The following is a 26214-nucleotide window of genomic DNA, read 5'->3' on the forward strand; positions in this document are numbered from 1 at the left end:
TGCCAGCATCGGCTAGGCCAATCTGATATGTGATGACTCTTGGCGACCAAAGCGGTTGGGAACGTCGCAATACAGTCCCGCGGCGCAGTCGTCCCTGCCAATCGGATTCATAGCCGAGGTTGAAATGCCGGAATACGAGATGCCAGCCCGGTGCCATGGACCGGGACGTCGCATCCGCGAAAAGGAGAAGGGGCTGTCAAACAGACGCCTCTGAGCCGCATGACGCACATCTCCCCAAAGACAAACATGGCTTTGACGACCTGCAATGCGGTGGAGCCATTGGGGCTTACAGTGAAAGTCGTGGGTCGAGAGTGAGAGGCCTCTAGGCCTTTGAGAAATACGGTTCATTGTTTCTTCCGCTCTCAACGCTTCTGTCTATCCCGTCCATTCCACGAGAGATGGGCTCGAATTCAGAGCCATGCAAAGACTCTAGACGAACAACTGCAAAATGCAAGACATGCTCAAAGGCACCTCTTCTCCCACAAGAAAGCCAAAAACTCCACCATGTCTACAGTGTCCCAGGCAGCATCGTCCACCCAATTACAATTATGGCAAGCAGCCAAGCTACGGCATCCCGTGCCATCATGTGCTGCCTGGGACTCAAAGGACCATGTCTTATGGCGACATGGCTTGATGACCAAAATGGCTGCGATGGTACGCAACCCAACGCCATTGCAGGCTCAAGTTCCACTGAAGCCGCAGGAAAAGACACCCAATGAAATCAGAAACCAGGGGTATCTCCGCCATTCTCCTTCCTTATAACGTGAAAGACCTCCAATTCCTTTCTTCTGTTTGTGCTTTCACAGCCACTGAAATTCCTCGTCATTGTCCTACTCAATCTCCGAGTCCGGCATCGCCGGGACATCTGGCGATTCGTATTCGTCCCATGCTTTTTGTATGACGTCCCTATGACATTGTGTTAGCTGCCTTTCCTTGTCATCGCAAAGACGTGGAATACTCACGCCTCAACCTTGATCAGTTCCACCCCCTTCTTGCGGCAAAAGACCAAGAAACGCCTCTTGGTGCGGTCCCTCTTAAACTCAGCCAAGAGGTCGCCTCTAGGCTTGCCATCAGGCGAAATCACAACGCCGTCCTTGCAAACCACGATGACCTTGGAAGTGTCGGTGGCCCATTTCATCTCCTGAATGTGTTCCAACTCCAAGTGGAAATTTACTGGCTTGGCGTAAATGCCCCAGGTCAAAGTATCGCTTTCCGCAAGCACTTGGTGCTCAAAGATCTGCTCTCCATTATCCGGAATCCAGTGCCAGTACTGTGTCACACCGGTGCTAACGCTGTTCAGTCGGGACTTGATCCGGTTTAATGCCCAGTCATGTGGGCCGATATGGTCGCCGCTGTAGTCATCAACGTCGGTGAAGCCGTCATAGTGTAAATCTTCATCTTTGAGCTTTCCAGGGATCCTCGCTGTCCTAAGCTTCTTGGATTGCCTGGCAAGTTCGGGAGTCGGCGGCGCACTCAAAGGTGTCTCGCTTAGCCGAGATTGAAGTTGGCTTGGTGGCAATTGACTTTGTGGCTGAGGCGGAGGCGGAGGCTGGGGTTGAGGTTGAGGCTGGACAGGTGGATGAACCTGAGGCTGTACCTGGGTTTGCATCTGAGGCTGCATCTGATGGACTTGAGGCTGGGACTGGAATTGAGGTGTCGGTGTTGGGGCAAGCGGACGCTGGGATGCGAGGGGGTACTCTTCGTTGATGAAAAGCTTGCGCTTTTTGTTGTTTGGGGTGCCTCTGGCCGAGTTGGGCGAGTCTTTTGGCGCCATCTTCATGCCCGACGGTCTTCCGATGCTCTTTTTACCGTTGGCGAGTCTCAGAGCCACGTATTTTGAATCGTGGTAAAAGTCATGGATCGTCTTGGCCAGATTGAAGTCCGGTCCATCCAAGATAATGAGTTCCTGCAGGCGTTGACGTAGCCACTCCAGAGGGGTGATGTCAAGAGTCTTGAAGCCTTCCAGAGTTCGCAGAGTGTCGGCTAGACGGAAAATGGTGTCGTAGGAAACCAGACGAGTCATCATATACTTCTTTCCCACTAGTTGGTAGGGGCAAAAGTCGGCGTCGCTCAAAAACTTCAGAATAGTCTCTCCTCGGTTTACCTGTCTTCCCAGTTGGAACTTCATGCTGGTCTGCCCCTTTTCTAAAGCAGTTTGTAGCTTGTCTCGCCATGACTGCAATGTCGGCTCGATCGTGGGCACGATATCCGGCCAGGCTGGGTCCCAGTATTCGTGTGTCCGATCAATCTTGTTGACGGGTACACCGGCCATGCACTCGGGATGCGTAAAGACTTTCCCATCGTGTTTCAACAAGAGGTTCGCTTTGGTAATTGGAGTCATGTCCTCCTCTGTCTCGTCGGTAGCTGTTGAGCCCTCGGCAAAGCTCTTATCTCGGGAGCCAGGTCGGCTATGGCCGACGGGAGTCGCAGTGCCGTTGGTAAAGCTGCCGTTAGCGGCTCGTTCGTTATATACATCTTGGGCGTTGAGTGCCTTGAACCCCCTCGTGGGAGGCGTTTGATTTATAGACGGCGGAACGTCGCAACAGTTTGTGCTCTGCCAAACGCAGTTACCACATGCTTGAAATTCAGGCATGTCGAGGCCAATGCATTGCACAAAGGGGCCTCTGCCGCTAGCACATTGAGCGCACTGCTGCGATTGTTTCCGGACGAGGCCTGTGGCTTGGATGATGGCGCCTTTCCACTTGTCTTCCGCCTCTCCGAAGGCCTTCATGTCGTCCTGGCTGAATATGATGCCATCGCGGAGCTGGACAGGTCGTTTCTGAGGTAAGCTGGACAGATATATGACGATTCTATTGCTCGATACGAGGCGGTTCACTGGTCCAACAGTACGACCCGATGCGTCAATGATCATGGTCAGGGGAGGTTGGTTAGGTCTGACATGACTGGGGATCGTTACGGCGGCGCCATTCCGATGCTCTCCGTTGGTGTTCATGCCATTGAGTCCAGCACTGGCGACCTTGCTTAGATGTGACGCTTCAATGTGCGCCGAATCGCGCCGCGGGGCAGCGCCGGCGAGGGCTGCAGCTGCAATGCTAACACGTTCATCATTGTCTTTCCGGCGTTGCTCGTCGAACCAGACAGCCAACTGCCTCTGGTGATGTTCGCGCTGAATCTTCATATCCTTCCTGGTGTTTTGGAACCTGTCGTTGAGCTCTTCAAGGTGCTTGTGTTCCCGGGTAATGGCGCGGTGAACTTCGAGGGCACGTCGCTCGAGCTCATTCTTCTCCAAGTTTAGCTCAGTTAAGCGTGCCATGTAGTACTTGGCATTGTTGAGATACTCTTTGTCGAGGTTTTCATCGTCTTGCTCTTGCAGCTGGCGCATAGACTCCCAGTATTGCTCCTCATCCTGGGTGACAGGCCTCCTGTCATCTCCAGGATCGAAAGGCATGGTGAATGCGCCCCAATTGGCAGGGTAGCGGTGGTGGTGATGGTGAGCAGATGAAAAGGGCGGGTTTTGAGCGCAGGTGTGAGTGAAATGCGTCGATAAACGCAGCAGTGCGGTTCATCCAAAGTTGGAGACACGGGGCGCGAGCTCTCGAGATCGGTCGGGCAGAAAATCGAGATTACTTGAGCACGAGGGTGCGACCGTTCCAAGCAAGACTGGGGTTTCGCATTGAAGGAGATGGAGAATCTTGAATGGAAATGAAATGCGGCGACAGTCCGACCAGGGGTGTGAACTGTGTGGATAAGCCGAAGATGTCGCGAGCGTCGATCAATCCGCGGCGACCTTGGGTGTGTTATGCCGGCGCTATGGCCTGTGAGCCTGTGAGGTGAGGTGCTGTCGAGATTTGTGTGTGCCTGTGTGGGATGCGATGCAACGGGAGAGGGGTTCTGAAAGTCAGACCGGGGATGGTAAAGTTAGGTGAGGTAAGTTAGGTAGGTATCCGTAGCGGGAAGTGTAATCCACGTAAAGGGTCGGAAGGAAATAGCCGACGGGAGATGAAAACGTAAGGCGACAGTTGGAAGTTTGGTTGAAAGTGAGGGTGAGGTGAGGGTGAAGACGGGAGATGAGGCGATAGCGTCAAAAGATACGGATAGGAACTTGACTGCAACGGGTAGCGGGATGTGGGTGAGTGAGACGTCAAGCGACGCAGATTTGCAGGACGGTGGCTGCTAGTGTGCTGTACGACAGTCCCAAGTCCCTAGGTGGCCGTATCGAAATCGAAATTCCGAGCAATAGAAAGGTAGCGCGGGTGAGCAGGGGACGAGAAATGGACTAATGCACTTAGTTGGCTGAGGTGCGTCGATGTCGTTGAGGATAGGCGGATTATAGGCCCGGTGGAATTTGGCGATAGGCGGATACCTTCAAGCACGCGGTCGGAAAATGACAATGGGTGAGATTGGTGAGCGAGACAGGCCGGGAAGTGATGGGCCGGATTCTCGAGGGTAGAAAAGGTCCGGGGTTGCTGCCCAGTGATGATTTGCTGTTGTAGATGCGGACAGAAAGACGTGATGCGATGCGGGTGCGAATGAGATTGGATGGTTCCTTGGGAGAATACCTAGGTGAGTAGGTAGTCGACTGCACCAAATTGAACCTCAGCCGCTGTTGGAAGACGATTGATTAGTCGTCAGGGAATGAGTATCGCGTGTTTGCACGTGATCTGGCGCAAGAAAGTAGACGCTTACTCCCCTGGGCCGACGCAATGGAAGGGATGAGGGAGGGGTGGGCAAGATAGTCATTCGTGTATGTATACGTAGAGTACGAATAGATAGGGAGTTGGATTGGGGGGAGGTGGGTGTGTGTGTGAGGTAAGGTACCTTATTGTGCGATGGATGATGGGGCAGACTGCAGACCGGGTCTTAGAGAAGTTGCGCGTTGGTCGGTCGTCGGCTGTTACGCGCTGTCCGATTATCGACAATCCCCTGATGGACTGAGTCGGTTGCGGTAAATGTTTTGTCTGGGGAGGGGAAAGCCAAGCAAACAGGACCCGGGTTTGAATCAGATCGAATGCGTGGTGGCCTTGTTTAGAACCTAGAAAGATTTACTCCGTACCCGGGGGGGAGAAAGGGGGCCTTGTGTGAGGGAGAAGGAAAATTTCAACAAAATGAAAGAAAACGCCGGGACAATGGACAATAGCTGGCACCTTGGTCCATGGGCTAGGAAAAGCAGCTTCAATTTGCTTGCTTCCCCTGCTTTTCTAGTCCCTGAGGCACCTATTCCTATCATGCATCACACCTACCTAAGTACCTTACCTTGCGGAGGAGCTAAGTAGATAATCAAACAGATGGCCGCCTTCACAAAAGGTAATCGATGCCGATGGACGGATAGAATCCGCACAGAGACACAATAAGGTAAAGGTACCTCAGATGCATACCGAAATAGTCGGCCAGCTCAAGCACTATTCATTCGTATGAACGTACTCCGTACATAGGCACACACTTGCCTCAATGTTGGCAAAATGGCAGGAACGGACTGCCAGTTGCCCCCACCGGCACATGCACAATATTGAAGAGGAGGCCAATCGACATTCACTGCGTCCTTCCCTTGTTCTATCTTCGGGTGCAATACCCTGCTAGATGGTATCAATAGTTGAGGTAACCTAAGCTGATACGAATACCTTGTCACTTACCTAGTATGGAGTACTTAGGCACTTAAGGTAGCGCTACAAAGTACGGAGTACGGAGCACCTTAAGGTAGGTAACGTAAGGTGCTGTGTTGGCCCATGCATTGTGCATGTACCTTTTCAAAGTATTTTCCCCAGTCCCTCGTGCCTCCCTAGCAGACATTGTTCGACATGGAAATCCGGACAAGTATTGCGCAATCGGCAGAATGCTCAAGGTAGGTAGGTACTTACCTAGGTACGCATGGATGCAGACAGAGCTCCTTAGCCATCCTATGGGCAACACCAACTCATTCCCTCAATCATGTTGATAGCACTGCTTTGGATCGCTCCAAGGAACCGTGTCTCATGACAATTGAAATCTAATTACCTAGGTAGGTACGGAGTACTCAACCCTATTTTACATCGTCACACCTAGACCACGTGATTGGATGCAAGTGCGAGGAAACTCAGGAAAGCCGCCTAGCTTCAGGCTAGCGCACGCCGATAACAGATCCGATGTACCCGATAAGGCACCATGACCTGGGTGTCTGGGTCCCCTCCACCTCTTAAGATACTTACCGACCTCGTCCCCTCCTCCAATATCAAAACCTCCAAGTTCCAGCTTAGCCTACCTGCTCAACCGTTTAACCGCCTGAACTGATGCCATGAGATACAGACTCCCGACACTGACCGGCAGAGTCATGTGCTGCGATTGGTTACCATCTGTACGAGTTACATCCGGTGTGCCAGTACGGATACCTTTCTCACTTCACGCACATTAGCTAAAAACTTCACTCGGCCTCGTTTCCGTGTTCCGGTCTCCGTGCATCTCAGACTGGGGACTCCACCTCCACTTCCCACCCCTTCCAATCCAAATCCTACCTTGAAGACACGGACGCAGATCGTAAAAAACCTTCTTTTTTGTTAACTTTTTATTCAAGCCTGTCAACGCTTGTATGTCCGTGTATCTGTATCTATATCCCCCCCCCCCCCCAAAGCCTCCAAGCCCGAGCCTCTCGCGCTGCTCGGGCAGTGGATGCGACTTTATCTTGCGGGCTGGGACATTGCTCGCTTGTTGCTCCTTGCCTTCAAGGTTTTGCCCGGGGGTCTCGCGGACTACATACGCATCTAATTAGCCCACCAACGGCGGACCATCTGTTATGCTTCACCTTGATTGACCATTGAAGTCTTTTCAAAGCTTGATCTAAGCTCATGCCAAATTTGTCCCCCTTTCCTGTTACTATAACGTGGATGGCAGGCCAAACTCAATATAACCTTCGAGTCAAGCTGCCACATATACCCTTATTGCAGAGTCACATAGTGTCTACACATGCCAAGACATCGCCGCCTCAACTTGTATATCCGTACAAACTCGGAACGAGCTAGGTAGAACCGTAGAATGATACGTTTACCGGAACAAGACTTCCTCCGTCTCATCTTGCGCTTATACTGGCCTCCCCGGTGAAGGACCACGCGGCTTGCATTCCCTTCCGACCCCTCCCCTTGTTCGTCTCCCCTAGCTGACGACTCGTAATCTCCTACCAGGCGCGCTGAAATTGCTCTATCTTGATTGAATTAAACTATGTACTACTGACACCCGTGGGCATCGATACCTATACGTGCTAACGTTATTAACCTATTCGCTGTTGCTGATTGCTGGTTGATCCTACAACCAACCGACCCCGCCGCCTCGGCCGCCCGCCTCAACCCAAAAACTCAAAATCGGCCGTGTCTCGGGATGCAGCCCGACCTGTAAAGACAGTTTTTACCCCCAAACGCCATTCTGATTCAATGCCCAAGTCGTCGTCATCCCCAAAGTAACACAGATGTCCGAAAAATATTTGCTGCAGATCGGCAAGATCCGGACTCCTGTCGTGAAATTTCGCCGTGGAAAACGCCCATTCAATGTCTAGACGTTGTCATGCACATCCTCGCCGCCAACCTCGATGCCGCATTAGTACCTTGCGGAGTAGCGTGCCGGTGCTGGAGAGGGCGAGTAGGAGTGATCGTATCCACCAGCGTGGTTGTAGGGGTCGTTGTCATAAACAGTCGCTCGACGATCCTCCTCTGGCAGCAGCTCCTTGACCTCCCAGTTGTTCATCCTAGTTCCAACTGAGAACTCGAGATCCTCGCGGGTAATTGAGTCCCAGTACTGCAGTAGCGGATCAGTAAATGCTGTCATTTCAAGATTCTCAAGTTTGCATACCTTGTACACCATCATGACACCCAGCAGGTTGCAGATAGTGGCGAAGAAAAGGCCGTCGAGGTAGTGGCTGACGGCGGTGCAAATCTGAGTGCTCACGGCGTACAGGATCACTTGGCCAACGACGAAGAAGAATATGCCAAAGGCGATGTCACCCAGCGGCCAGCGGTCCTGGAGAGTCCTAACGACGAGGAGGATTTGCAGGGCAACGTAGACGAAGAGCTCGATGGCGTTGAGCAAGTACAGGACGACGAATAGGCCGACGGTGTTGGTGGGACCCAGGCCAGCCCATGACTTGAAGGTCGCAAGGGAGACGAGGAAGCATATCGCAAAGGCCACCAGAGAGCAGACGCGCAAGAGCCAGACTGAGAGGAAAGTGCCGTCCTCGTACAACTGGAAGCCGACAAATCCGTTGATCAACAGGCAAGTAATCAGAGCCGATGACAAGCCGTTTTGAACTGACACGAAGTACGGGTAGGGGGCGGATCCAGGGGGAACGACACCTGCGTCGACGCAAAGTGAGATGAAACTCAGAAGCATGTAGATGTAGAAGAACATGAGGATTTCCTTGCGACCTATTCATGTTTTGTCAGTACTTCTGTCAGAAATGAGGGTTCGTGAAGGCTGACGTACCGACAGCAGTGAACTTGCCACGAATGTGCAAGATCATGACGACGGTCATGAGCAAAGACACAATATGCATGGCGCTGGCGGCACCCTCGAAAATGATGGTGTTTGCCAGCTCGATATTCCTCGCATAGCAGTCCGGCTCAATACCAACGCCGCTCGTCACCTCCGTAATGGGGCCGATGGATGCGCACAATGGCAGCGGCGCCATATGGCAGATGTTGGTGAAGTCGCCGAAGCCTGACATGATGGGCTACGGCCGACCTACGGCGATGAGTCTTTCGGAAGGGCAAATGGCGAAATGGCAGCGTCGAATGGTTGGAACGGGGTGCTAGGTATGCAGTTCAAAGTTACCGTCGAGGGTCGTTTGGAGTTCTCGACAGGGGTAATGGCGAAAGGGTACTCGAGCGATGAACAGAGTCGAGGCCAAGCGACGGATTCAACGTGATATGGATGGCGTTTCGTCAAGAGTGAGCGAGAGGTCCGGCGAAGCCTGGTCGTATCGTCGCGAACGAAGGGGACGATGGTGCGAATGGACGAGGAATGGATGTTTCGATGGACGTCAAGGGAGGTCACTCGGATGGAGGGCGGGCGGGCTGATCGTGGAGACGAGGCGTCGGGGGTCCGTGACGGGAGATGGCAATAATCAGGAGTCCGAGTTCAAGAGCGACGGAGAGAGGTTTTTTTTTCTTGGAGAGAGTTTTTGTCGACGACGATGACGATATTACGGAGGCAGCGACGACAACCTATCTGTGAAGGTGGTACGGAGCGAGGGTGCGACAACGAATGACTGAACAAGAACCTGATTCTGATGAACGGGCTGGTGGTTGGGAGCGAGTGACAGTGAACGGTTGCTGTCCGACGACAAGCTGAAGCTGAACGGGGGGAACGTTGGAGCAGCGTTGCTGTGGAAAAGGGAGAAAAGGAGCCCACTCTGGGACACTCTGAGGCCCTGCAGGTGCAGAACAAGCGCAGCAAGTGCAGGAATCAAAGTGTACAAGTGCCAGGAAGGGGCGGGCAAGCGGGCAAGGCGGGTAGCACAGCAAGGAAGGAAGCACACAGCTGGAAGGAGAAGGGTCGAGGGGACCACTGGGAAGGTAGAACGCTCTCTCGTAAGAGGCGCCTTCCCGGTCCAGGAACGGGACGGAGTGGGGCGAATGGCAATCTTTGCAGGTCAAAAGGTGGCTGGTGGCTTTCGATGTTCCCCAATTAAATACAGCAGAATGCCATTCTTTCCGGCCTCTGACTGGCTATCTCGTGTTCTTCCTTCCCCCCTTGGAGCGTTGAAATGTGTATTTTCGGCAAATTATCCTAGTTTAGCAGCATCACCCCTGCCCAGTCCACTGAAGCGACGTCCATTCTTCCCCGCTAGCTCGAACACGAGGCCCTGTCGCCCCGTCTGGCAAGAAGTGTAAGCAGGAGAGATCCCCGTTGTTGCCAGTTGCCCAGCCACTTTTTGGAGCTTTCATATTGCGTATGTAGTAGAGTGCTTATGTAATTCATCCCCTTCATTGCTGCATCTCCTCAATTCAATGCCCTCTTCTCTCTGAGACGAGGCGCGTTCTGTGCATTCGTCTGGCCTTGATTGCTTCGTATCCATTTCCAAATTCCACCATCGTCAAACAGAGACATTGAGTCGGGTGTGCGATGCGTTGCTCGTCCCTGCGTCAGGAATAGCAAAAAAATCTGACATCGAAACAAGACAAACCTTGCAAAGAACAGCAAACTCCCGCTGTCACTCACGCGGGCACGCACTCTCTCTCCGTCGTCCAGTCAACCGTCGCATAGTTTTCGTCCCATCTTGCCCCAAACTCTTTGCCTCTGCGATAATCACTTGCAAACCGGTTATCAAAAGAGCCAGTGACCAAGATGTGCCTACTGACGGTCATGTCTTCATGTCACAATTTGTTGACCTGACAGTCTCAGCGGCGAATCAATGTTGATCAACCACCACGGCAACCGTCTCGGTGTAGCCCACAACCCGTGCAATACGTCGTCGTCCCAGCTTATTGGCCCAGCCGAACCAACGTCTCAGCCTGATCTGTTGAAACGTCACCCAGCACAACAAAATTGCCCTGAATTACCACAAGTTTTCAGCCTGGGTCTTGGCGCAACTTCACCTCGTTTTCAGATCAGCCTCATCTGACGGATCTCGAAACCTCCCTACACCTCCAACGTTGGTAGTGCCAGCACCGTCAAGAAAGTGCTGTCTGCGGCCCAGCAATGCCTCACCCAAGGCATGGCCTTCAACATCTGGAAGTGAGCGGGCAGGATTTCTCCCGTCCAGCTCTGTGGCTCCTCCTGCTTTGGCCCTCTGACATCCGCGTCACCAAACTCGTCATCGTATTCCAATGACTGTAGTGACCGGTGTTGCAGAAACCGCATCAGAGTTCGGAACGTTGCAGGAGTAAAGTTGGCTTCTTTGGTGATGCTGACCGTCACGCCAGCTTGTTCCATTCTCTCCTCCGCATCCCTGGTCTGAAAGTCGGTCCAGTCCACCTCGCTTAGAATCTCCAGCGACGTCAATACATTGGGTAGCACGTTTCGTTGGTGAGCGAGGCTGGCTGGTGCTCGCCTCCAACCCAGCATGCCATACACGTTGGCCGCAATACACCAACGAGCCTTGCTGCCGAAGCTGCTCCTATTCTCATGTCCGTCCGTATCCGCCACAATTCGAAAAGCCTCCTTGAGGCACTGGATAGCGTTGATGGCGCGGTGGATGCGATGCCATTTGGTCAGGCCGAGTAGGAACAGAGCCTTCTTGAACGTTACAGGCATATCGGCCTCCCGATCATTGCCTTGGTAGAGCTTCCTCATCGTCTGGATGAAGCGATCGACCAACGCAGCAATATCAATCAACGACTCCGCGGCTTTCTCCAACGTATCGGCGACCACGCTCGGCTTCAGCCACAACAAGCTACCCTCCCGCTGCAGCTTGCTATGCAACAAGCTGGTCATGCAAGCGGTGACCTTGACCGCAGCCCGCTGGCAATCCGCCCTCAGCATCATGATGAGACGGTGCTCGGCGTTTGGCCCGAAGCCTACAAAGCATCGACTGACAGACTCGGACGGGTGATAATCGATGGTGAGGGTGCCGTAGTGCATCAGCAGGCCCTTGGACAGGTGCTTCTTCTCCTTGACGCGGTATAGCACCCGGGAAGAGCAAGAATCGTTGTCGACCCGCAATCCGTCCCGGGAAAAGTGACCGACGTCGCCAGAGGACAGCGGCATCCAGAAGACGTCGTCGGCCATGGGGCCCGATGGCTGGTAGAATTTGGACTTGTCTACTGTGAATGTTCCTCGCGGGGCCTCGACGGACGTCCATGTCGTGGCCATATCGATGTACGCCGGCGCCAGGCGTGGGGCCATGGCGAAGCTCGAAGATGTCAGACGGCGTATAGGGACGAGATCGTTGGCAGACTCGTTCTTTGCGTCGTCTACGCTCTTTGACCTCTTTAATCTCTTGGATATGCCGAACGTCATCTTGCCGTCAAAGTTTTCGGGATAAGTTGCTGTCGCGTGCTTCCAGTTCCCAGGCAAGCGTTCACTGACACTCTTCGTTTATAGCTCGTTCTTTGTCGGTATTTTAGGAGGAATACGTAAGAGGTGATAGGCTGACTGACAACCCTTGGCTGATATGTGCCTCTCAAGCCAAATGATCAACAGGTGGGAGATTTTCACTGCTCTTGAAAGGTAGGCATCGTGCCATATCTTCCCAGCCCCGGATCCATCTCCGATTGCATATTGCATGATAAAGTTCTAGTGGTTGATCAGGGTCCACGTTCATGATGGGCGATTTCACGAGCGATCCGGGCTGGTTCTGAAATCCATCTCCGATGAAGCACATAGCAATGCTTTTCCCAGGCGATCAAATCATCCTCAGAAGGAATCACCTCCTTCATACCCTTTTGGAAATAAGTGTTGCTCAAGGTGCCAACACGAGCCTTTCACATGTACCCAAGTAAAGAGTAAGTAAGCTAGGCGAGGTTCTCTGGAGTCCGCTCATCTGAATAGATCAGAGACACCGAATCTCATTAGCCTGTTCAAGGTGTTTGGCTGTCCATGACGGAGCCCATTATTTGCAGCGCGCTTGCGACCTATTTGCGAGACAATTCCGTCGCCCAGAGCGTTCCAAAACAAGACATGGTACACTACTTTTCAGATGGTTCGTGGCTGTCCAGTCTACAAGTGTTTCAATTTTCCTCCCACGCAATTATCAATTGATGGTTACCTGGGCGAATATTCTGACACCGTACCGTGCCAAGCACGATGTTGCATTCATTTTCACACAGTGAATTTCAATCAACCAAATGTCACCAAAACTGCAATGTCACTGTCCCTCTCTGATTGGTTCAAACCTACAAACTCAATCTGCCCATAATCCAGCGACTGGCTTTTGACCATCACCATATGGAACTAGAAATATATGTTTACTTTTACTTTTTTTATTTGATTCGCTTGATCTTTCGTGATCTAGCTGTCATCGCTGACGCTTGATTTCTATCTACGCCGAAAAAAGGCTCCTTTGCCTCTTCGGAAGAAGCCAAGAAAAAATCAAACGCTTCGGCTTGTTGGGGAAGCCGAGCTTGCGTGGTGCATCATCTACCAGATGATGCGTAAGCTCGAAGGACCATTGCTCTTTCTTGCCTTGTTAACCTCCTTGTTGCCCCGAAAGCCCAAAAGTAGGGAAAGAGAGAAAAAGACAACTCCGCCTGATGCAATTTTCACAGTTGATCCATGAGAATCGTCCCTTTCCTTGCCAAGATCCCCCAAATTTCCCCAATCCTCCTTGCCCGCTGATGAAGTAAAAAATAATGATCCTGACCCGACGCCTTGGACAATGCAATGCTTAATAAAATGAGTTGAAAGATCTATCCTCGGGGTATTGTCCCCGAGGAGTGTATGGTGGAAATGGTGGCTGGTTCATTCGATTCCCAAGCCTCTAGTTCGGGAAAGGTCCCTGCGGCAGACCATGGGGCATGTGCGGCATGTGAGCGCTCATTCTGTAGGGCGCATGCATGAATTCAGGAACTACACCGGTTCGCAGGTCGTTGCGCCGCCCGAGAGGTTGGTAGTGCATCTGTGTCGTAGGCAGATGATACTCGTTGAGAGAAGCCGACGGCGGAGGGTAAAGTAGTGTGTTGACATGACGAATAGGCTTGTACGGGCTGGGTCGCTGTTGAAGATAAACGCTGGGCGAGTGTGACATGGGCGTATGTGAGATCGGGGTGTGCATGACAGATGTCGGGAACTGTTCCCCGAGAGGCGAAGACGCATACACAGAGAGACTTCCTGGACTGTGTCTCTTGGTCGGAGTGCCGTATCCCATGTTGGGATGCATCGGTACATTCGAGGGCGTAAGCGAGGCCTGCGGTATCGAGGTCGTGGCTGGCATGGGCAGCTGCGGCATCGAGACTGTCGTGGCAGGGTTGAACACTGTTGCCATGGCACGAACGCCGTTGCTCAAGGGCGGCAAGGAGACGTGTTGCTGCGCCGGGTAGGTCGTCGGGGCCGGGTACATTTGTGCCTGTGATGGTGTGGGGTTGGTGTTCAGCGTCAGGTTCGGTACGGGCAGACGCATCGGCTGCTCGTTGACCGCCATAGGTCTACCGACAGGGGGCATCGCATTGGGCTGCCTGCTAAGTCGCTTCGCCGGGGGCTCTGCCACATCTTCCTCTGAGCTTCTCTTACGAGCATTCATATTCATGCCCGGGACGTGCTTGCCAGAAAGTGGTGACACCTGAGGGTTGTGATGATATGTCGAGGGCCAAGCCTGCGTGTTGCTCTGCGCGTTCGTGCTCGGTGAGTAGACGTTTGCGGCAGAAGGCGTGAGGGGCGGGAAAGAGACTGCGGGCTGTGCGGCGGCGATGGGCGATGGGACCGGCGAGGTGAAGGACTTGTTCAAAGGTGAAGTCGGTTGCTTCTGCGCCCGCTCGTAGTATTCCGAGAAGCAAGATAGCTTTACGAGCCATTCCTCCCACTCCTCTTTGGTAGCCAGCAGGCTGTAGCGCATGTTGCTGAGGAACTCGACCTCCATCACATGGATCTCTTGAACGGTAATGCCGGAGACTTCGGCCCAGGTTTTGTTCGTGTAGGTGTTATCATCCAAAACTACGAGGTGTCAGCAAAAGACTCAACCCTCCCCCCTATTGCAATCATCACTTACACTTATTGCCCAGCATGAGGGCAACCGTCAAAAGACGATACTCACTACCGGACCGACCTTTGACGGAAGGATTTGTCGTCTTCAATCGATAGACGAAAAGCAGGGCCAACAGAATCACGTTTTGCGTGACTTGGGTCGTCGAGAGCACGCTGTAGGCCCACTTCTTGAACTGGGGGAAGGGGGTCGCATACTCGGTGAGGCGAGGTACGGTGGCGGTCGATGGACGAGAACGGATGTTCTCAGCGATTCGCAGGGTGTCCATAGACTCGAACCAAAAGAGGCACGTAATCTGAGAGAGGTCAGCTACTACTATTCTTCTTCTTTGCGGGCCAAGTCCAGCTTACCTGTGCGGCAAAGTCGGCCAAGTTACCACCCTTGGGATTAATGCAGCTCGGTATCGACAGACTGTGCAGAACGAGAGCCGAAGAGCCCTTACGTGACGAAGTGTCATCTGGCTTGCCAATGGCACCTGAAGTCGGTGTTGACGGGCGAGTCGAGTGTCGAGAGGTAGTTGAGTATTGGCTAGTGCCCGAGGCCGGATTCGTTACCGGTTGCGGGGGTTGGGAATACGTGTTGGCGGGTTGTTGATACCGAGAATATTGAGGGGCTCTCGCAGCCTCGGCCATGACAGCCTTAGGTCCTCTTGCCTGAGCAACTGAGGAAGGGTATGAGGGAAGAACATGGCTGTCGTAGGAGACAAGGTGAGGGGCGTGGTAGGTAGCACTCATGGCGTCGGTTGGCGGCGTGCGAAGCCCGCCCCGGTACAGAGAAGCTCCTGCCCCGAGATCGAACCTGGAAACTTTTTGCGAGTGAGTGGCTGTGAAGGAGGTTTGCTGAGAGTAGCTCTGTCTACACGACAAGGGGTGTGCAGGAGACAGAGGGAGGCTGTAGAAGGGCAAAGGTGCGGCAGTCGAACACATCGGAGCGGGGGAAGTTGATCGTTGGCTCGCGGAGGGGGGGCTCGAGGTTCGTCGTTCGAAGGTCGACAATCTCTTGAGCGATGCTTCGGCTGCAGGAGAAGTCTCTTTTCGAGAGGTCGAATAGAGGTCGGAAAATGGTGGAAGAGAGAGTGGCGGGTCGAGAGGTATCAGTCGAGAGAAATCAAGGTCGGCTACTACATTTGTGGTTGAAGCAGGCGACAGAGTTCCGAATATGATTCACTTGTAGAAGCTTCCTTTCCTAGAGAGAGATTTGTGTGCACTTCGGCAGAATGCTGTGGGCAGTTTGAGTCAGGCAGAAAAGGTCAACCTGGAATTATATGAATGCTCCCGTCGGGTGGTTTTCGTCTGTACTCGCAAGCTCGAAATAGCAGTTCTCTTGAGGATTGGTGATTCTTGTTGAGGGGTGTCTCCGTCACGAGCTGGCCATGGCAGGGTGAATCGTGCAAGAATTTGGTCCAGCCGCAGTCTCGATCCAAGATGTTCGTGCTCGTGATCCAAGAATCGAGGAGGGCGTGAATCGTGTTCGTCGACCGTCGAGGTGCTGATTCGATTGCAGGAGCAAAGTAGAAAGAAGTAGGAGCAGGAGAACACCTTTGGAGGGGTGGATTGGTGGGCACAGTGACCAAGGTATGGGAATTGGAGATGGGTTCGACGTTGATGTCAGGTCGACAAGGTACGAATAAGTCGGAGGGGTGAATGGGTCGGTGGATTAAATTCGGTGGAAATGGGAGGTAGGTATAAGGTAAGGTGGAAGAGATGACCCTGGGCCGACGTGTACTTCAGATTGTCCGTGTAAATGAAGGGCTCGTGGGTGGTGAGGTCAATGGGGCTCCGTGATTCGGTGGGATGGCCGTGGTGGGAAGGATGGATGGGTGCGAGAAAGAAGAGTGTGGCCGGCGGTGTTGGAATTGTATTGTATTGTACGGGATGTTGCTTGGGTATTTGGCACACGCACGCATACATGTACACATACAACAACAGCAACACCACTAGTCCAGAGTGATGGAAGAAGAAGGATGATAATAACAAGTAAGAAGAGGCTAAAGACCAGAAGCAGTAGCAAGAGGGTCCCCGTCAACAAAAACAAGATTAGCACCTTTTGAGAGAATATAAAATAAAAAAAGAGACGAGGCAAGGCAAGCTGGACGAAGCAGAGAGAAAGAAGCAAGGTAAAGGCAAGGTAAGGCACCTCTCACACGGCAAGAAGGTCGGGGCCGGGGGTCCAGGTAGAAAGGTAAGGTGAGGTACGAAGTGATAGATTGGAAGCCGAAGCAGTAAAACCACAAAAAAAACGGAGGTCTAGTGATATGGTTGCGTCGTTCGTTGTCTGGACCCTGGGACCTCTCTCTCTCTCTCTCTCTCTTTCTCTGCTTCCCCGTTTTTCGTCTTTATTTTTATTTTATTTTAATTATTATTATTATTTGGAGAAAACTTGCAGCAACACCCGCAGCCAGAGAGACATGAGTGAGTAAGGCAAGGTTAAAAAAAATAAGGAACACACCTCACTACCAAGGAAAGTCAAGTACCTAGTTCCCAGCCTAGGCCCAGTAGCGCATGTACCGGTCATCCACAGATTGTAGGCAAAGTCACTAGATACGGATGTCTTGTGCGAGCGCTGTGTGAGAGGAGAAGTATCCGTCTCCGCGCGCCCTGGTTATGGGTCCTCGTCTGGGTCAGGTCTGTGGTCGCAGTGGATGAGGGAAGGCATGGGATTGGGATTGGGGGTTTTGGGCAAGGGCAGGCAGGTGGCACTGTGGCAGGAAAGGGACGGGACCCGGAACAGCCAACATGGGACATGGAGGGATGGATGGGATGTACCGTGTATCTCCGTACCCTCAAGTATGGGGATGAGGATGAGGATTGAGGAAGGGACGTGGGAGGGGAGGGGACCAAGGTACCTTGTTCCATGTGCGGCCTACGGTGCGGCGTGCCCTGTCCTTAGTCTTTGACTTGGAGGGGAAGGGGGGGCAGGTGAGGTGGGCAAGAAAAAGAAGATACTTACCATCCAGCTTGTTCGATTCCTACCTGCCTGACGGGGGGTACGGGACTCCAGCAAATAAAACAACCCATCCGCAAGCGCAGGTTTGGTTCAGATGTGGAGGTCGGAGGAGCAAAGAAAGAAAAGGGCGACGCCGCACCTCACCTCAACCGGGAAGCTCCAGCACCGGCAGCACCAACCTGCCACACCACACCACACCACACCAACTGGCAAAAAAGCACCAACATGGTCGGTCGGCGGAGAGGAGCAGGGGCTCCAGAGTCCAGGGAAGAAGGCAACTTTAGCAAGGAACATGACCCCAGAATTAGATACTTGCTTTGCTCTGCAACTTCCATTGCAGCTAAGTCCGTCTCTATCCCTACTGTGTGTATTCCCGTTGACTGGGTGCCGCTCCAAGTCAGGTAGGTTGTGGTAATAAGGACCGTAAGGTATCCGTAGGTACTGGGAAGTGCCGCCTTGAGGACAACCACTCAGTGCACAAAGTACCTTGCTTTCCACAAAGTGTCCGGACGCTTCTTTGCAGCCACACAATACCAGCAAGAGCAGCAATATGTGTACCTCTTCGGAGCCTGGAGGGAGTTAGGAACAAGGCAGGCAAACAAACCTGGAGCCAGACTTTCCCCGTAGCCGTCCCTCTCAGCTAGCCCGCCCGCCCGCCCCTCAACAAGCAACCACGTAACCAAGCCGATTATGGAAACAAGCCGCAAAAAATGCAAAAGTCAGGAAGGATTCAAGGAGACTAAGAGACAATTTGGCTCAGGTACGCAAAGAACTTTGGGCCAACCATGTCGCGAGGCAATCTCAAAGTGGGTCTTGAACCCAGAGGGTGAGAGGGAGGAAGGAAGGGGGGAAAGAAGCAGAATGCACGAGGATACCTTAGACGGAAAGAGCAGAGGTACTTGGCTTGAGGTACCTTTTTTCTCTCCCGTCCACCACCTGGGGCATGGAAGTATGTACCTTTTCTCGTGTTGCGCCACCAAAAAGACACATGCCTCGGGGGTTCCAGTCTCCAGTGGTTGGCCATTTTCGATGCGGAACACGATACACGGTATATCGATACGTACCTCGCTTTGCCTTGCGGCAATGCACTTGCATCTCGCACCGGCACCAACACCATCCATGGTGATTGATCCAACACCAGTCCCAACCTCAACCAGCGTCAGCCATGAGGAGGCGCCGCGTATGTGCATCTTTCGATACACAGGCAGCCAGATGGCAAGGCGAGGCACAGTCGAGGCACGCGAAAGAAAGCCCAGCCGAGCCAAGCAAGCCTACGCAGCTCCAGAGTTCATTAGTCCTCAGTGTCTTCCTCTCCTCGTCCCCGGCACTCACAGATCACACCTCACAGATCGATACTCCGTATCCGTACAGAGCGCGGATCAACGAGACATTTGGGGTATCGTGATTGACAAAGCCTGGAGGCATCCGCAGAGCATGGTCCCGTTATTAGACGCAGAGTGAGTGACAGACAACCTGGAATCTGCCAGACCGATTGTCCTCCAACAGTCCAAGGCTCTGACCGGCCAGTCCCCGTCCAAAGTCGCAGTCCCGTTCCCAGGTGGTTTGGTAGCCATTCGACAATGATTGTGAGGACACCCCCTGTCATGACCGTGACTGTAACTGTGACCCCGACCACGACAGATGGATGCTCTGCTCCGTCGTCAATGTTCAATCCCATCCTTGAATATGATCCAGCACAGCGTATCGGGCAGACGTACTACAAGCCTAGCCTGGTCGGTGATGGTCCGTCGGCGTCCAAGTGCCTTCGTCCGCCTGCCCCCGTCTGAGGTTTCCGCCAGACTCTTGCCTAGGCCCTGGTACCGATCCGAATTCTACCTAGCGCGACGGGCCCACCTTCAGCTCAGGTGCGGTAAATAGCAGGCCGTGTGAGAGCGGCGGCGATGAAGCAGCAAGTCCCCGAGCCTGAGATTTGGTGTGGGAAGTGAGCATGCCGCATGAGGTGTACAAATACACTTCTGCTCAGGGTTGAATCCTGGGCATTCGCACTTTCGTAGTGTAGTCGTGGGCGCGGGCGTGGGGTATGGGGGCGTGGTTCCTACACAAGAGTGTAGGTAGGTGGTGTATCGGAAGGGTGTGTAGATTGTATCCGTACTACTGACCGAGGGCGAGGGCGTGAAGGTGAAAACAAGCCGAGATTCAAAGTCCAGGTGAAAAAAGAAGAGTCGTGTCTGAATCAAATGTGCAAAGTTGCAAAAGGCTGCCGGCTAGACCAGAGGAAGAAGTTGTGGACTCAGACCTTCCAAGGTTGCGAGTGGACGGATGGAACTGCCACTGGCGGAAAGGAAGATGCAAGTTTTCTGTCCTTTCTTTCCGTGATGGTGGAGTGGCACCTGAGTGGTCGTTTTTTTCCCCTTCTTTCAGATTCTCCATCGGTCTTGAGGGTTGGTCTCCACTTCCGAGCCAATCAGGTCGATTCAGCCAATCAGGCTACTTTTGGTCTGGATGCAGCCCCAGCAGAGGGGGAGAGCAGGTGCCAGGTGCAGGGCATGCTGCACGCACCACACCTCAGGCTTCCAATGTTGCAGGCCAGGCCACCACCACCAATTTTCTGAAGTCGGGTGCGGGTGTCAATTCGTACCGAGAAGAGACTTTGAACGTCCTTGATGAGCTGCTCGCGAGCACAGGCAAGGAATATCTGATACCTTGTGTGGGTGGAGGGCTGAAAGAAACGCCAAAGAGGAGTCGTGGAGCTGCAAGAAAAGGAAAAGAAAGGACCAGACACCTTGTAGTACGTACAAGTACTCTGTATCCACTCACGTGCTACTGGCACCTACCACAGTAGGTACGCAGTACGCGGTACCTCACTAAGGTACGTAGAGCCCAGCTCGACAAGGGCGCGAGGAGGAAACAAGGTGACGAGGAAAAGCTACCTACCCTCCGCCATCATTCATACTGAAGATCAAAGTACTCCGAATTCCACCATCTCAAGTGTTCCTGTATCTGTATCCATCCGTATGTCTGTACCGATCCAATCGAGTCGAATCAACGACAGCGCCCAGTACGCCCTCGTCCACTGTTTCGCCCAGTCAGCAAAGCCGAATGAGTTACTGCAAGACGTCAAATGTCAAGACTCAACTTCTCTCACGCAGCTCTCATGGTCTAATAAGCAATGCTAGAACCAGAGGGAGGGGAAGGCATGCTTGATGCTTTTCCCGTCCCCGTGCGCCTATCCGCCGGGCGCCTCATTGCCTTTCCATCTTTAACCTTCCAGCCAATTATGGGCCGGGTCATGCTACTTCGCATTCCTCCAAGCCTCGAGGAGAAGGCAACAGACCTTGATATTTGGACGCCCCCCCCCCCCCATCTCACTTCTCTGCTCTTCTCCTGGAGCTTCGGCTTCTCACACCCATCTCCCCCTCTCATGCCCCCCTTTCTCCTGCACCACCGCCCTGCCAGCACTGCTCACCCTCTTTTTCCATCTGCTGCGCTGATTGAGCCACACTAGGGCCTGGGTCTCGGGCGTGGTTTGGTCTTGGGGTCGGGTGGGGTTGTCAAGTGGCCCTTTCTTCGGTCCTGGGTGCGGGTGCGACTACGACTACGACTCCGACTCTGCTGAACGGAGTACGAAGTAGCCGTAAATGACTGACAAGGGGGGGCACGCCGCGTACAGGGAGGAAGCAGAGGACCGCTAATTACCTATGCTACCACGACATGGCGGCGGGTAGAGACCAGTTGAGCCCGCACATAGCTTTGCAGTCTTCCCATCCAGATACCACTGACCAGTGGCTAGCCAGACGGGCAGGACAGGGAAGAGGCCGGCATGGAAGACGAGAGCTGCACCTCCGCTCGCTGCACTACCAGTCCACAACGGTGACTAGAGAATGCTAGAGACGTGTTTGTCGGTCGATAGCAGAGGCCACCGGAATCCAGGCGTGGGTGCCGACTACAGAGACTCTCCCCTTTCGTCGCGAACAGGTCGCTTCTTGCGAATACCGACATTGTGATGTCCTAGTGATAGTCGCAGTTAGCCAGTTCGATATCGTCAGCAAATGAGCATCAGCCTACTTAGTGTACACCAACCAACAAGTGTTTCGGCCCACAGGCTTTGCCCGTCAGCGATAGCTTCAGCCATCGCCCACCTTGAGGGCAAGAAACCGTCTCAAACGCCTCAGGCACCGTCAGATATAAACTGTTCCAGAGCAGTCCAACAGGGGTCGGATAATACAGCATCTCTGTATGGAGTACTATGTAGGCTTGACCTGGCTTGCCTGCGTCGCTGTATGATGGATCGCTGGGTGTGTGAAGTGCTCGGCTTGTGCATCCTCGTACCACAAACGGAACAGGACCGGCGAGGGGGCGTTGCGTTGCGTTGCGCTGCGCTGTGTATCCATCCGTACAGTATCAGTAGGCTCCCTAGCGCAACAGCGAGCCCCATCCATCGTCAGCCATCGTCAGCATGTCCATCACTGGCACATTTCGGTGGTACTTACGGATACTCTTGAGCATCTCGTCCCATCCCATCCACAGGCTCATAACCCACACTCACGCCCACTCCGCGCAATGCGGCACCAACCCCACACCAAACTCTTTCGGCCCTCGTTCGTTTTGGGCTCTGCTCATACAAGGTACGTCTGCCCTGTATCCGTAGAGCACCTGCATCCTGCTAAAACCTTGGCTGAACTGCACCGCACAGTGGGCGAAGCACCTTACATGGGCCATGCAATGCTTTTTTCGCCTGACTGTCTTTGAGCCTTGAGATAACCTTAGACCACGCCGTATCAGGGCTTGGCCGTCTTCGATGCCTCGAACCCAAGTGGCCTTGGTTTCCATTCGTTGTCTTGAGTCACTAGCCGCTGCAGCGCCTCTGGATGGTCGGTTCGTCCACGGCTGAGTTCCCATTCGTAACACCTGCTTCCGCGACATGCTTTCCTCCCGGTTGTAATGGTCCCCGGCCCATTACATAGATTCCTCTCGTCTCAAACCCTTTCGGTAACGCGGGCGTCATTTTCCTCGGCCGCCGTCTTTGGGGCATATTACGCCCGCCCTCGGCTGCCATCGTGCCGCATGCTGCAGGATAGTTTTCGGGACGAGAGTCCAGCGTCCGTTTCCAAGCAGAATTTGCTTGCGCCCTCGTGTACGGAGTACGTTCAGCAATATGACGGCCTCGCCAGAGAAACATCCTAAACAGACCGTGACTCGCGCGTCTGCGTCCACTTTGCTAAGTTATGCTCAGCATTCAAATTTCCCAAAAGTGACGCAGACTTGCAACTCGAACAACGTACGGTTGTCGGACGGGACTTTCCGTCCCCTCCAACCTTCACGGAGCTCAAGCAACAGTGACTCAAGCACACCTAACCCTCTTGACAACACTCCAGAAAATTCGTCCTAGCTTCCGGTGCGCGTACGAATTGTGGTGTGTGGTATTGTTCCGGGCATAGCCTTGTTTCGATATTGCCCAAGTCCCTGACAACATGTACTGCGTATAGATACCTCACATGCCTAGTCCGTACTGTCTCATCAAATTGCGAAACTTTCGAACGCCTGCTTGCAATCCATCCCATCAAATACTCTGATAGCTCCACGATCATTTGCGTATCGAATAGATGCCACAGGTTCGCGGTAGGCCAGACGGAATGAGGGCACCGTACATTCGAGACCTTATTTCGCCTCCGCACATCAGCGCTTCTCAAATTGACCAAAGTCAACAACGGTAGGGAAGAAATCTGGTAAGGAACACCTTACTTTGCAAGACGTCTAGTCTCCGTCGCTCTGATTCGTGCGGCGTGCCCAACAGCTCAGATCTTCAGAGGTCGGCAAATCCCAGACGACCCAGCATGTTGAATTAACCCAGGCATTGGTGCTGCACCGCAGTAGCAGTTCCATATCCGTGCCCACACTGTCGTGGCTCGACGCACAAAAGAGGCTGGCATTGGCATTTCGATGGGTGAGAAATGGCCGATCCAATTTAGTCCAGCTGCTTGCAGGCGAGTCAACTTTCCAGCCCAGGGCAAAGAAAGCAACACAAGACCGACGTGAGGCACGATCCCTTGTGTCACCTTGCGTCCCGCAACAGAAACACGGCCGCTGACGGCAGCGCAGCGTCTTTTCGCCTGTTTGCTGGCGTTGACTCGGTGTGAATTGTGATCTAGGTGGATGTCGATGCTAGGAAGGTAGTCTGGTCACTGGAGTCTTGGTATCGTGACCGTGGTAGTGCGGGGAGGCATCTTGTCCCTTGCCTCGCTCCGTCCGGATGGCACACGTATTGCCGTGCGTACGCCGTCAAAAGTCCGTTTGCAGGGTCCTGTCTTGTGTCGCGTAGGTACGTCCATGGCTTCCAGAACGCTAGGTGTGATGGAGCAAGCCAATGTATGTAGGTATGCTCGCTGCTGTCGACGCTGGTACCTCCACTAAGAAATCCCCATTCACCCCTCTAGTCCTGCGTCGACATTAATCATTTGCCTTGGGCAGTGGGCGCTGCGTAGCATTGCGAACTGCGGTCAGTCCAAGAACCTCAAAGCCCCTCCCCCCCTCATCCTGGACTCTTCCCAGGCATTGAGACAACACCCACTGCTGAGAAAGGAATGGTGATCCAACTTCCAAGGTCGTGTGGACGGCGGCACCGACTGGGTCTCATTCTCAGATGCGCGGGAGAGGATCGTCCCCTGGACGGCCGAATCGATATTGCTGCTGCGTCTGTTCTTGTCTAGGTTGTCTTGTGCAATGCCGCTTCCTTCATTCGTGGTTGTAGCCGGACCAGGGTTGCCAGGACACCATTGCTGTCTTTGGCCCTCTGTCCGCCGTTCTCTTGCCCGACGGCCAGCCCCTTGTCGTGCAAAGCGATCAAAGAAATAAAGCGACAATAAAGTGATCCCAAATGAGATCAAGCTTGGAGGATTAAGGAGTCTGCCAGACTCTTTGCCAACGCAACGGCCCTAGTTACTTAATCTGGTCTTTAACCCCAAAATAGAACGCAGCAGAGATGCCGAGCCCTGAGGATGGCCAAAATTGATAGAGCTAGGTGGTTAGCTCGGCGAGCAAATCAAATAACATACTGTTCTTGCCATGTTTTGCCGCGAAGTCTGCCAATGTGGTGAGCAGCGCCCCCAACATCTTTCATCTTCCTCGAAAGACCTTCAAGGGTCAACACCAAAGCCACATAGGATGTATACCCAGTAATGGTGTTGGTCGATGAAGAGCTTGCAGGAACCAAGAGGAAGCGATGGATGATTGTAGCGTATCGCCAAAGCCGAGACCATTGGGCATTGATTGCTTGCCAGCCTGCTGCTGCAAGACGAGGCTGTCAAATTGACGACTGATGCATGGCCCAGGCGCAGGCCCTCTGCTCACCTATAGGTAGAAATCGAGCACAGAATCAAGGGATCGTATCCGTACGAATACCCATGGTTGAACCAGCGCTAGGGTAGAGCATGCAAATAGTCCACGGCCGATCCTTGAGCAAAGGAACTTGGATGCTTCCGTGGCTCCGTCTGGCCCACGCCCTTTGCGTTTTCGTCCTCACCCTAATGAAACCGCGGCTTGGGGTTCGCCATTTCTATGCGTCAGAGAACTTGCTGTCGCGCGGATGCATTTCGTGAGCAACCATTGCAAGCGAGATGGACTGCAATTTCTTAGGGGAAACAGTGTAGACAAAGAGTCGGCTGTTCTCGAGGTTCCAAAGTGTTACACACTCCGTCGAGGCACGTCATGCACAACCCAGCCTTTGTGTTATTGTCAGCTTGGACTCTGTGGGCTGCTTGACTGGATCGTTGTCTGGTCTCAGTCACGAGCTGGTTCGGTTAAGGAGTGGGCACGGCGCTTGAAGGAATGGATGCACCTCTGACTGATGATGATGATGGTGGGTGAGTGGCACGCCCGTTTCGACAGTCTTCGGCTGTGGCAGCAACGAGACACTTCAAATGACAAAACATCTGTAATACAGCGGCGTCATGGGCCACGCCGATCGTGCCGGCCGAATAGCTGGGCGACGCTGCGCGCAGGGGCAATGCCGCTCCGTCCACTGTGCCCGAATTCATGAGCTCGGCCAGGTCATTAAGATCCCTGCAACATCAAACGACCCTGTTCGCCATAGACACTACTGTGTACGCAGTATACCCCGTGAGCGACACGCGAAGGGGGTTGTCTTGCCCGCGTTTCCCCTGCCAGGCTGCCAGACAACCGAATGGATGGAGCGGGCCAAAGTGGTTGCATTTGCGGATACAGCAAAGATTTGAGGTACCGGCCCCCAGACATGTGCTGTAAGAGACACGGTCAATTAGCACGGGAGGGTCCTCCACAAAGACTCTGCCACCACTGAGGTGGTGTTGGGCGTCGTCCAGTCATCGGGAAGTACGTGAAAATAGCGACAAGCATCATGACTGGTGAAGGGCCAAACAAGACTGGCTCCTCGCAATCCTATCGTTCAGTCAGGGTCAGAGAACAGCGGTAATGGGACGAGAGGGGTGTAGGCGTCGTAATATCTCAGCCTTCAACCGAGAAAACTGGACATACCTCTGCTGACGGATTGCATGCGCGTCGGTGGGCGGCGAATAATGAGGATGCGCCCTCCCCAAACGCCCCTGTGGCATGTCTGTTGCGTTGCATGTTGAGATGTTTCCCCAAAGAGAATGCATAGTTCGAGTCTGATCCTCCGCGACTCCGCGAGGCCTGCCGACAGGGTTTCGAGGGTTTTTGCTTGGTACTGCATGTGTCTACCTCATTCGTGTTGAATCCGACTTTAGCAACGTGCAATTGTC

General features: G+C 53.4%; 9 protein-coding genes across 9 annotated transcripts; 3 read left to right on the forward strand and 6 right to left on the reverse strand.

Annotated features, from left to right (window-relative positions):
* Positions 1-830: 830 nt before the first annotated feature.
* On the reverse strand, positions 831-3409 carry CCOS01_16216 (uncharacterized protein; the record flags this gene model as incomplete). Its single annotated transcript, XM_060464353.1, has 2 exons — positions 831-906; positions 963-3409. The coding sequence occupies 2 exons, from the start codon at positions 3407-3409 to the stop codon at positions 831-833; spliced, it is 2523 nt and encodes an 840-aa protein (XP_060305117.1).
* Positions 3410-7518: 4109 nt separating this feature from the next.
* CCOS01_16217 (chitin synthase export chaperone) lies at positions 7519-8641 on the reverse strand (the record flags this gene model as incomplete). The annotated part of the gene is made up of 3 exons (XM_060464354.1): positions 7519-7716; positions 7771-8342; positions 8401-8641. 3 exons carry the CDS (start codon positions 8639-8641, stop codon positions 7519-7521), a joined length of 1011 nt encoding a protein of 336 aa, XP_060305118.1.
* Positions 8642-10557: 1916 nt separating this feature from the next.
* On the reverse strand, positions 10558-11877 carry CCOS01_16218 (uncharacterized protein; the record flags this gene model as incomplete). The annotated part of the gene is made up of 1 exon (XM_060464355.1): positions 10558-11877. One exon carries the CDS (start codon positions 11875-11877, stop codon positions 10558-10560), a length of 1320 nt encoding a protein of 439 aa, XP_060305119.1.
* A 1459-nt stretch (positions 11878-13336) lies between these two features.
* On the reverse strand, positions 13337-15288 carry CCOS01_16219 (cyclin; the record flags this gene model as incomplete). Its single annotated transcript, XM_060464356.1, has 3 exons — positions 13337-14505; positions 14561-14849; positions 14905-15288. The coding sequence occupies 3 exons, from the start codon at positions 15286-15288 to the stop codon at positions 13337-13339; spliced, it is 1842 nt and encodes a 613-aa protein (XP_060305120.1).
* A 3331-nt stretch (positions 15289-18619) lies between these two features.
* On the forward strand, positions 18620-19287 carry CCOS01_16220 (uncharacterized protein; the record flags this gene model as incomplete). The annotated part of the gene is made up of 2 exons (XM_060464357.1): positions 18620-18957; positions 19041-19287. The coding sequence occupies 2 exons, from the start codon at positions 18620-18622 to the stop codon at positions 19285-19287; spliced, it is 585 nt and encodes a 194-aa protein (XP_060305121.1).
* A 411-nt stretch (positions 19288-19698) lies between these two features.
* On the forward strand, positions 19699-20073 carry CCOS01_16221 (uncharacterized protein; the record flags this gene model as incomplete). Its single annotated transcript, XM_060464358.1, has 1 exon — positions 19699-20073. One exon carries the CDS (start codon positions 19699-19701, stop codon positions 20071-20073), a length of 375 nt encoding a protein of 124 aa, XP_060305122.1.
* A 1076-nt stretch (positions 20074-21149) lies between these two features.
* On the reverse strand, positions 21150-21691 carry CCOS01_16222 (uncharacterized protein; the record flags this gene model as incomplete). The annotated part of the gene is made up of 3 exons (XM_060464359.1): positions 21150-21310; positions 21382-21469; positions 21638-21691. The coding sequence occupies 3 exons, from the start codon at positions 21689-21691 to the stop codon at positions 21150-21152; spliced, it is 303 nt and encodes a 100-aa protein (XP_060305123.1).
* A 2267-nt stretch (positions 21692-23958) lies between these two features.
* On the reverse strand, positions 23959-24303 carry CCOS01_16223 (uncharacterized protein; the record flags this gene model as incomplete). The annotated part of the gene is made up of 1 exon (XM_060464360.1): positions 23959-24303. A coding segment is annotated over one exon (345 nt), but the record flags the coding sequence as incomplete, so codon positions are not given.
* Positions 24304-24932: 629 nt separating this feature from the next.
* On the forward strand, positions 24933-25301 carry CCOS01_16224 (uncharacterized protein; the record flags this gene model as incomplete). The annotated part of the gene is made up of 1 exon (XM_060464361.1): positions 24933-25301. A coding segment is annotated over one exon (369 nt), but the record flags the coding sequence as incomplete, so codon positions are not given.
* Positions 25302-26214: the final 913 nt, after the last annotated feature.

Source organism: Colletotrichum costaricense (genome assembly GCF_030867565.1).
Source record: "Colletotrichum costaricense strain IMI 309622 chromosome Unknown Scaffold_28.1, whole genome shotgun sequence".
NCBI lineage: Eukaryota > Fungi > Ascomycota > Sordariomycetes > Glomerellales > Glomerellaceae > Colletotrichum > Colletotrichum costaricense.